The sequence below is a fragment of the Contarinia nasturtii genome, unplaced genomic scaffold (genome assembly GCF_009176525.2).
Source record: "Contarinia nasturtii isolate CC-2019 unplaced genomic scaffold, AAFC_CNas_1.1 Cnas_scaffold_1182, whole genome shotgun sequence".
NCBI classification, from domain to species: Eukaryota; Metazoa; Arthropoda; class Insecta; order Diptera; family Cecidomyiidae; genus Contarinia; species Contarinia nasturtii.
The window spans coordinates 257,879-268,978 of record NW_022198526.1 but is presented as its reverse complement, the minus strand read 5'-3'; the positions used below and the strand labels follow the sequence as shown (position 1 = coordinate 268,978).

Genomic DNA, 11,100 nt, shown 5'->3' with positions numbered 1-11,100 from the left:
TAGCTGTAAAGCTCGTACAGTTGATTCAATGAACATTTCTTCCCGCATTTTGGTAGATTTAATAGTGAGACAAATGATCAAGGGGGTGGACATGATTCAAATGATTCGTTGTAATTCATTTGTGATTTGAATGATTTGAATCTATTTGACAAGTGACTTTACAATACTAAAACAAAGCATAAAATTCTATATCAATATTTGTTTTTTTTTTAAGCAAGCAAAAACCTTTTTTTAATTAAAAAAATCAAGTATATTTCGTTTAAAGTTAAAACACATTTCGAAAATATTAAATCTCTTTGTATTTTTATTCTTTAACTTGATATTTTTTTTGATATAACATGCATGCAAACATCGATAGTCAACTTCACTGTAAAGCGTCACTCGAACTGTCAAGCGGTGATTTGAAATGATTCGAAAATATTCAAAATGATTTGAAATATCACGGGGGACGGCAGTCCCCCAAGTGACGCAATACCCGCCCACATACATATATGAAATATGTATATTTTGCGTCACTCTATATACAGGGTGTCTCACGAACTAGGCGCACCCCCTAAATTTAAAAATTAAAAAAAACGCTTTGGGGGGTATGTTGGGGGTAAAAAATAGAAAATTTCTATCGGAGCAGAATTTTGAATTTTTCCCCAGGGGGGTTGGGGGTGCCCTCAATTTTACAAAACTTCATCTGATCAAAAAATAATGTACTACAAAGTTGTTCAAAATGACGAGAGAAATTTTTTAGGACCCCTGCCCTCCAATTCTCTGCACCCCTTAAGGGGGTCGGGGGGTCAAAAACCCCCAAGATGTGATTTTTTTGACCTGAAACCCAAAAATTCGGAATCAGCATGAAAAATTACCTTAGAATCGATATTTTTCTCATTCACGTTTTTTCACAAATTTTTGACCAAAAAAGTGTAAAATCGACTTTGTAATGTCGATGGTATTTACAGTATTGCGTCACACTAGGAACTTCGAAAGAAGTGTTTTTTTCTTATTTATAATTTACTCGCAATAATTTAAAGAGATTTATTTTTTTCGTATAGATTTGTTCTTTTGAATTGCGTGTCTACCCCCTAGCAAATGATGAGGCAGATTTGCGATAGAAAAGTTGAATATAATGCTCGTAGAGGTGGGTGGAAACAGACCAACCATTCGCTTGAGCTGACATCAAAGTGCGATCAATATAATATTTCGATCGCCATGACGACGGATCTTGAAAATGCAATTTTTTTATTAAGCAAGAAAATAACACCGTTTTTAATTGAATAAAGAACATAATTCTGAAGAGGAGTATAGATTTCTGTAGGCAAGTCCAAATTATACTAAATTTAAAATATAGAAACCAACTTTGAATATGTGAAAGTATATTATATCACAGTGAATTTTACCGCCAATGATTGATAATTATCAAGCGAACAAAATTGTAACGTTTTTCATCCATTTTAACGTTAAAAAATGTAACGCTTTAACCCATTTTGGTGGTCATTTTAGTGTATAATATAACGGAGATTATGTGCATAGTACGAATTCCAATGAAATGACTTCCATTTGTTTCATTCACTTCCAATACCATTTCGTTATTAATAATGTAAACACAGCCCAATACGTTAAGTTTTAAATTGTAACGATTCATTTGTTGCTCAGTAATAAAAAAATAAACAATCCGTTTGGAGAGAGATTTGCGTTATTTGATTTAAAATTAAAAACATTTTTAGACATTTACTGCATTACTTTTTTTATTTCATGAATAAAATTTCAATTTCGAATTTCGAATGTGTATGACATTTAACAGTTGGTAGCTGTGTGTCAGTCAAATCGAAGCCGATCATCTTTTGTTTACATTAAAAAAATATGCTCAGTAATCTCCACATCACATCACATCGTGACAGTCATTTTTATACAATTGGTTCCTCTCATTTGAGTTTAATGTGTGTTGCAAAAGAATAGATTTCCTTACACTGTGAAGTTTGTGTTTGATCCTCGTTTTTTTTTTTTAAATTGAGTGTAAATAGAAAGCAAAATGGGTCGACACAAGACTACCGATCCGAACAAGGATCTAAGGTCCATCAAACAGGTGCTGCCGGGAATACTTCGTCCAGATATTTTGGTCCAAATCATCACAATTCTGTCGATTAAGGCCACAAAAATAGCAAATTTGGCATCGTTGCTATTGTTGATGATGGTGAGATGAAATTCAATTATTATTGTGTGTTTTTGAAATTACTTTTTTTACTAGAATTTCGATTTGAATTGCAATGAATGAATTGATTTGATTGTTTTCTCTTTGTTTTTGTTCGTTTGTTGAATAGGTGAACGAAAACATTGAAGACATTGAAGGTAATAATGGCGAAGAATTTTTCGAACAGGATGGGGAAAAAGTAATCCAAAATTGTTTTAGAGCTGTGCTCTTGGCCAACATTGACAACGTGTCGCTGATGTTACCGGATTTTCTTCACATGGTTGAATCGCATTTCATTGAATGGCCAACTAACGAAGGCTTCGGAGCAGCGTTTACGTATCTGTGGGAACAGTATATGGATAACGTCGAAACAAATCTGACTACTCATTGCGAAAGCCGATTGAAGAAATTCTTTAAAATGCGCGTGTTTGAATTGAACGATTTTGCAACGCAGTACAATTATTTCAACGATCGGTTTGGACACGGGGACGCATTGCCATATTACGACAATGTTGACATAACAAATGCCGTCAACTACACATACGAGTATCATCGCAGAAATACCACCAATGGTGATGAACAGCGTGAATTGCGACTGGGCGAATTGTTAGATGAGCTACGTTTTGTTGGTGCACCAGACGATTGCAACATAAAGGATTTCGTTAAGAATGACTGGATCAAATCAATTCGCATGTGGACATTCATTCAGCGCTCTATCCGGATGTTTCATATCACGTACAAAGATCGCCGTGATAAACCACGATTCCGGAATTTCGTTGTTGTACCGATCGATACAGATGCATTATACAACATATTATGCCATATAACAGTTGTGCCGGGAAAATTTGGTAAACGAAAATCCAAAAAAGGAACGCCAAATTGGATCAACATTGAGAAGAAAGAATTCAGGGCAAACAAACATGGGAGTTGGAATCTGTTTTTCAATATGGAGAAAATTTGCAAATTGGTGAGCAACAAAAAGGATTTTGATCACCAGATTTGTTCGGATGGCGTATCTGTATCGTTTTTGTTCAAAAAGCCAAAAGTACAGCCAGTCGAGAAAACGGACGCTGAAATCAAGGCAATGTACGATAGCAGACAATTCAAGTATGCTATTGGAGTTGATCCGGGCATGCGTATGTGGAACGCTTCAGTACGACGTGAGATTGAAATCAACGAAGAGGTAAATTTGTTTTTTTTTTTTTTTTTTTTTACAATGAATCAAAGTGATTCATATTGTGATTGTGATTGTGATTTCGAATACAATGTTGTTTTTGTTGTTCTCATTTTGTTAGGTGAATTTGTGTATATCCAGCAAACAATATCATTGGGATGCAAAACAAAATCATCGTGATGCGAAAGCCGAAAGAATAACACGATTGTTTGCATTCGAAGAACAATGTGACCGCAACCGAATTGCAGCTATGATTGGTGAAATGCCATCGCCAAAAGGACCATCATGGCGTTCATACATTGCACATCGACTTCGAATGATGAACAACGGAATTGAAACGTATTCGGCCAAACAGTATGCACGATTGGGACTCGACAAGTAACGGGCAAACAGTATGCGCGATGGACAAAACGACATGTAAAATGGTAAGAAATGAACCATCCATTTTCTACATGGGAGCCAGCGGATCAACACCAGCCAATTCGCCGATTAGAATCAAGAAATATGTACGCTGTCCAGGCACGCGCAAACTAGGGGGTAACCACGCTTTTTTATCCACCAACATTTAACTTTATTCTTAAAATCTGATTAAAACTCAAATATCTCAAAGTATTCAATTATAACTCACAATATCTCAAAATGCAATTGCATCATTCGAATGGTCGATGAATACATGACATCACAGCATTGCCCATTGTGTTTCAAGCGATTTCCGCAAGATACTCGACGTGATCGATACAAGAAATGTGTGGGTTGTGTACCAAATCCAATTGTTGGACTACCACGAACCATCGTAACCAATGTGAGCAAACGATTACTGCAAATGCGACGAGTAATTGAACGAATGTGGCGCGAGATGCAAGAAATGGGCGATGAAATTGCTGCAACTCTTCGAGATGGACCGAATGCAGCTCGTTTGGTGTCAAAGAAGCAACGCTTCTTCAAAACATGGCTACCAAATGTTGCAAACGTTGAAATGTTGCATCGTGATATCGCAGCAGCGAAGCCGATCCTGTACAAAGGTATGCAATCGGATGAAATTGATACAAATTGTAAACGAATTGATAATAATGTGTTTTCGTTATTTCATTTGGTAGGTGAATGCGTGGTGTTAAAGCGGATAATTCATCCAAATGTACGCAGACCACCCCGCGTTGTCAACAATCAACATTTACCATTGTATTGCGGTCAGAATCAGAATATCAACAATGGACAATCAAATCATAATTTAAAAATTAGTTATAATAATTATTTGTTAGTACGCTAGGCTTGATTAAATTGTGGCCTTGCCCCAGTACAAGTATTCTTGTAGGTTAGTATAGTGTACTGAATAGGATATTAAGTCAATTTTTGTATCATACTAATTGCATTTTTTCTGTTTTTTTTTTTTCATTCATTGATGACGTTGATTTTGACTGAAACTACATACAAATCCGGGCCCAAACTCGACCGTCAACATATGCCCGATAATGGATGAATTTGCCACAACAATTCTTCATTGGAAAGAGTTAGATAAAATGAAAAAAAGAAACGACTAAAGTGTTTTATTGACAATTATAGAAGAAATGATTATTATTATAAAATCTAATCGATATCTGTATAAACCTCTCGAATAAATAATAATTTAAATGTTGCACTAAATTCTATATTTATAAATACTTGAGTAAATTTTGGATTAAGTTACTTTCTGGCATAGGCTACAATCAGTTTGTATGGTGTTAAAAAGCGGCATGTTTTACTGTTTGTATGAATATCATCTAAAGACAAGTGCATTTTTATGACAAGATTGAGATAATCATCGAAAAATGCATCTTGATCGTGCAATGGAATTCGTTCAATGAATGGATTCACTGCTTTCACAGATTCTGAAAATGAAAGGTAAATTGTTTAATGCAATGTTGAACGGTAGAATCAAAATTGAAAGAGACAAAGAACTAGTTCACTTACTTTTCAACAAGTCAATTCCTTCGAAGACAAAAAACTTTTCCCGAATCTCGACCGAATACTCGATGAATCCGTTCGAATATAGTAGTTTACCAAATTGATCGGCCGCATTTTTGGAATATTGATACGGTGAAATGAAATTATCGCAGTCGATCATATATTTGGCCCATTTTTTGCTTTGTGACATTTGCTTGTAAATTTCGAATATGGGATTTTGTGCCAAAAACACCAACAACATATCACCATCCGGCTTCAATAATTTATACATATTTTGTATAGCTTTTTCTTGATTTTGTACCCAATGCAAACAATAAAACGATGTAATGTGGTCAAATGGTTCTTCGTTGCGAAATTGTTGCTTCTCCAAATCGACACCAAGATCAAATTTTTCAAATAAAATTTTCGGATGCGGATACTGGTCTCTTGCAAATTCAATCATTTCTTGTGACATATCCACTCCGACCAGTTTTGAAAATTTTGTTGGTAAGATCGGCAACAAAAAGTCAATTGTTACATCACCGCTTCCGCAGCCAATATCTAGCAGTGAATCACATCCGTCCGATCGCCATTGTAAAAAATGTGAAAACTCCTCTATCGTTTGTTTCGCGTCGCGTCGCTGCAAACCATTTGAACGTTTATACAAAGATGCTTTGCGCATTTTTCGGCAATTTTTTTTATTAAATCACGTCTTATAATTAACAGATTATAATTGCTTGACTAATTTTAAATCAAAATCAAGTTTTTTCGCGAATTTTCTATAAATTGAATTCCATGAATTTTAGGTTTGAAAAAAAAAAAAAACAAAACAAAATTTACAAACACAATTTGATAAAAAAAAAATTGAAAAACAAACAAAAAAGTGGATAAATGTTTACTACGAACAATCGATCTGTTAATGTTAGCAACAAAATTGATTCTGATGCTGTTTCCGAGAGATTCATCTCTTTTTTATAGAAGATCGTGTGAGCCTCAACACACAAACAAAACGCACCAAAAACTAAACTTTTTTTCTGGGGTCATTCTATAAATTGTCTTACATTTGTGTATACTCAATACGCTGTGATTTTTTGGACGAATGAATAAAAAAACATGATCACACGGAATACGTGCATACAGAAGAAAAGAAAAGGCTGAAGCTGATCGCATTCTATTGTGTGTATGCATCGTTTTCGGATAGTGCTTTCCGTATGTAGCCCGCGTAAAAAGTTTATTTACTATTCAAATACGAGTCTTATGGCATTTTTTTCTAATCGTTGATAAAATTTGACCCAATGAAGGCTATTGTGAGACGATTTTTTATGCGGGATACAATCACTAAAAGCTACGAAACAATGTAAGCGTTCTTATGACGCTTATTTTATATGACGTACGTTGTTTAGCGGTGTGGCTTTTCTCTTCAAAACACATTCATATTGACATTCATAAATAAACACAAATCTCAAATGATGCAAAGCAAAATTTGTTGGTCATTGTTAATACTTATTTCCAATTCAAATATTCATTGATGGCAGAATAAAATTGCCGAAATTTGTGAATGACGATTCTTAAGAAATTCGGTGCTATTTTTAGTTGAACAGTACAAAAAAATTTGCATTTCGAAGCACAAATTTAGAATCAAAATATACAAAAAGTCAATTATACAAATGTATTATGATTTTTATGTGACGACTGTTCAAAGAATGAGAAAATTTGCCATGTGAACAATTTGAAAGGCATCAATAATAATAGATCATTATGGAAATTTACAGATGAGTTAGCTTTTTTCCTCATAATTTGTCACAGAGCTATTTTTGTCTACTTTTCTAGTTGGAGTTTTGCAAACACAAAAAATAATCTAGTTCATGTGATGAGTTTCGTTATCAATTCAAAATAAAAACAGTGTCTATACGTTCAGTCGTATTCAATAACATACGCATTCATTTGCTATTGTTGCAAATATTCTAAGACGCAGTTGTCTATTATGAACTAGAACGCAGTCGGCTGTGATGCATCTTATATATAAAACCGAGTTATCAATTCAAGTTTATCGTTCGAAGTTTTGTCGATTTTTTTTGTCCCTTTTATTTCCGATGTGTACGCAAAGACAAAACCACAAATAAAAAGAAATGTGAGAGAAACTCTTCCACATCTGCTCTTGTTGTTTATTTGAAGGAATGGAAAAATAAATATAAATAAAATCGATGACGCAAAATATTTTATCAAAGTCCATCGGGCATAGTGTTCGAATATATTTTTGCGTACCGAACCTAATAAAAGTGTATGATTGTTAAAAAAAAAAAACAATTTTCAAATTATTCCAGCATATGAGATAAAGGATATTTATACTTGACCCGAACGTGAGGTTTGAATTTTTGAATGACTTTGACCGAACTCAAGGCTGCTTCTAAGAACTCAATTAGTTAATTTTCGGTAGTTGCTGACACCAAATGGTATGCGAAAATTATTGTAATATTCCAACCTATCAAGCAAAATACTAATATAGTGATAGGTACTAAAACATTGCATTCTTATCAGAATATATAAATTGCATAGTATGCGAGAATAACCTACCTCAACTCTCTCGTCCGATAATGGCATTTTATTTTATTTTTTTTTTTTTTGAGTATGTCATTATGTGACGAGATTTAATGAATGAATTATTTTAACGTCACAAGTACTTGACATACTTTCAATAAATCTAGAGTTACAGATGTGAGCGATATTTTTGCGTAGCGTCTATTGCATTTCAGCGAATTCGATTTTTGCATAAAAATAAATACAATTTTTGATGGAATAGTTCTATGAAAGAACCAATTTTTCAGCACAATAACAGATGGGCTATGATTTGAGTTTAGTATATCATTATCAATGAGCGGATGTGAAGACTTCAAGTCTCTTTGAGCCGACGGTGGCGCTCCGAATTTCAAAGAGCACGTCAATGTAATTTAACAACTCAAATCGAAACTAAACAGCGCGCCAATTTTAAAATTTGCTGTAATTTCCTCCCATTGATCATTATCTTTGTATTACATTAGAAAATTTCAACATATTTATTTTCTGCGTCATAAAGTAAGTTCCTTATCGCTTTTTTGCTATTTCATTTTTTTTGGCATGGATTTGACACCTTCCAAATATATATACGGCTGTTGCTATATACATTGATATGCGGTCGTTGTCACAATACGATTAAAATTTCGTATGGTCAGTTTAAACCTGTTTTTGGGCTTAATTTGCATATAATATTTGTATGTGCATCAGGACATTAGCAAAAATGCATGTCATGTCATAAAAATCTTCTTTCGTATCGTATTCATCGTATTTAAAGAATATTGCTCTTTTAGATTGCAAAATAAATCGTCTCCATTTATATCGCCAGACATTTTCCCCCTTCTTTTACAAATAAAATGTGTAGTCGAAAATGTTAAATCTTTTTTAGTTCATTAATTTCATTTTTTTTTCGTGAATTGTTTAATCTCTCTTGTTTCATATCGATTGGGGTCGTTGAACTTTTGAATATTTGATTTGATGATTCAAAGACTGCGTTTCAGTATGAAAAGAGAAGAGTCCAACTCTTTTTAAAGAGTTACCATCAGTTATCCTAAAGCGTGCAAATGACGAATTCTAAGCGAGCTTCCGAAATAAGATGAATAAATCTTCAAATATCTAACGGTGAATGGTTAGATAACAGAATCCATGTCACGTAGACCAGAAAAAGCATTTGAAACACCAAAAGAAGTGAAAATCGTTAATAATAACCGATAATGAACCGTAAACGGAGAGCCGCTATTAAAAAGAACGGGAAATTAATACATAATACGTGCATTGTGCAGTGTTGCGTTCATTTTCTCTCTCTTTTTCTCGTTCATCGTCTGTTAAGTTAGCCCATGCACTTGAATGTCGTTAATACCAAATTTCTACATCTGATCTATTATATATAATAGACTGCTTCTTATTCGTCGATCTTTCTCTTTTCGTGTGCCACTTTTCAATGTGAAAATCACCAATTTTTGTGGATTCTCACATGGAGAAGTGCATTAATAGCATTAAGAATTAGTTTTATGCTCTTTTTCTGATTTCGACATTTTCGGTTGTAATGAGATTTTTTTAAATTGGTGCTGAAAATAAGAAACTCACTCATTGTGATACTGTTGAGTTTTTGAATCAGAGTGAGAGTGGAAGAAAGGAAGAGAGAGAAAGAGAAATTGGGCAACAAATTCGGATCTAGGTCAAAACCACATAAATGCCTATCTTACACAATAATGCACTGCGAAAATTCTTTAAATTCATAATAATAAAATGATATGGTATACTTACGATTTAAAGAAAATATATTTGTTTGGGGAAATTTTTATTTACTGCATCAAAATATTAAGATCTTTGATGTAAATAGACAATTTTTGAATGTAAGCGAAAATTACAATCAAAATACATTTTGACTGAAATATATACAGTGGAGATGGTTTAATTCCGAAGTAACATTTGAGGCGAAGACACAAACCATACTGTATTTCGTATTGAATTGATTGTGTTTTAAATCGAGCACTCAAACTTTGAATAATGTTTGTACTGTAATATCTAAGATTCAAAAGTAAGAAAGTATTGAAAATGATTTAAAAAGTAGTGAACAAATGAAATAAATTGACAGTTCAATTTACAGTTTTTATTTAAATAAAATTAATCCAATTCATATCCTGTGAATACCGTTTATGTGTCTGTGAATACAGTTTAGCACTTGAGTATGTCTTCATATGACTAGAATAAGATGGAAAAGAATGATAAATATAGTTATCAGTGTTAAAATGCTCACACATTCATCAACTGACCAGTCATACTTCTCAGGCGGTCTTCCAAAATTCACATTCTCTATCGCTGCGCAATTCAAAATAAATGAATATTCTGAAACTAGTTCATCATTCACTTGAATCTACTTGACTCACTCTTACATTATTTGAGAATCCTTTTTTTATCATTTTGTAACATATTTTCCAAAATTAAAGATCGTTAAACTCTTGATCTATAACAGAAAAATTCTAATCTTGCATTAATTGTATTCTACATGTTAAATATGACACTTTGATTTATATGGTTCACGTGTGCCACGTGTACTTATAATCAAATTAAACAGACCGAATGAGAGATGAATTTCGAAAAATGCAGTTCATTAAGTTATTTTAACATTTACATTATTTTATACGAACATCATTTAACTGGTCAGATACACAACAACGATTTTGACTGCGTGACTCACATCAGGTGCCCTTATTAAACCAGTTTATCATAACAATGTCATCTTGACTCAATGACATTGTGTATTGTCATACATTAACGAATCTAATAATTTATTTTTCATGGGGACAAAACAGAAACTAATAGGATTGTATTTTTTATTGCTGAGCTACATTCTCGCATTCAGGACTAAAAATTATATGATACCCACGGCAAACTATCTATATTTGACGTTGGATATAAAAAGTGAAATATAAGAAAATTTGCGCAACCATAAAACATTATTACCAGTTTATCGTCCTAGCGCAGTGTAGTATTTTATTACTGGTGGCGCCATCACATTTACAGTACTTTTGGCAACACTGTTATTAGTGTTTTGACATTTCATGAAATGTGACATTAATGTTTGTTGATATGAACCGTGTTTGAGTTTTTGAAATTCTAATTTATTATTGTGAGTTTTTATATGTATTTTATTATTATGATAAAATAACAGTGAAAAAAATGTGTGAAAACATATGTAAGTGTTGAAAATTTCAAAAAGACAAGTGTAAATTTCTTGAATTGAATTGGTAAAATTTCTTATTATTTACAAGGT

General features: G+C 33.1%; 2 protein-coding genes across 2 annotated transcripts; one reads left to right on the top strand and one right to left on the bottom strand.

The window, feature by feature from the left end:
• The first annotated feature begins 3,775 nt into the window (after positions 1 to 3,775).
• On the top strand, positions 3,776 to 4,638 carry LOC116344915. The gene is made up of 3 exons (XM_031773776.1): positions 3,776 to 3,859; positions 3,964 to 4,375; positions 4,451 to 4,638. The coding sequence occupies exons 1-3, from the start codon at positions 3,776 to 3,778 to the stop codon at positions 4,618 to 4,620; spliced, it is 666 nt and encodes a 221-aa protein (XP_031629636.1). The 3' UTR covers positions 4,621 to 4,638.
• Positions 4,639 to 4,964: 326 nt separating this feature from the next.
• On the bottom strand, positions 4,965 to 6,064 carry LOC116344810 (juvenile hormone acid O-methyltransferase). The gene is made up of 2 exons (XM_031773578.1): positions 5,301 to 6,064; positions 4,965 to 5,218 (listed from the first exon to the last, which is right to left on the bottom strand). Exons 1-2 carry the CDS (start codon positions 5,953 to 5,955, stop codon positions 5,034 to 5,036), a joined length of 840 nt encoding a protein of 279 aa, XP_031629438.1. The 5' UTR covers positions 5,956 to 6,064; the 3' UTR covers positions 4,965 to 5,033.
• Between the last annotated feature and the right edge of the window lie 5,036 nt (positions 6,065 to 11,100).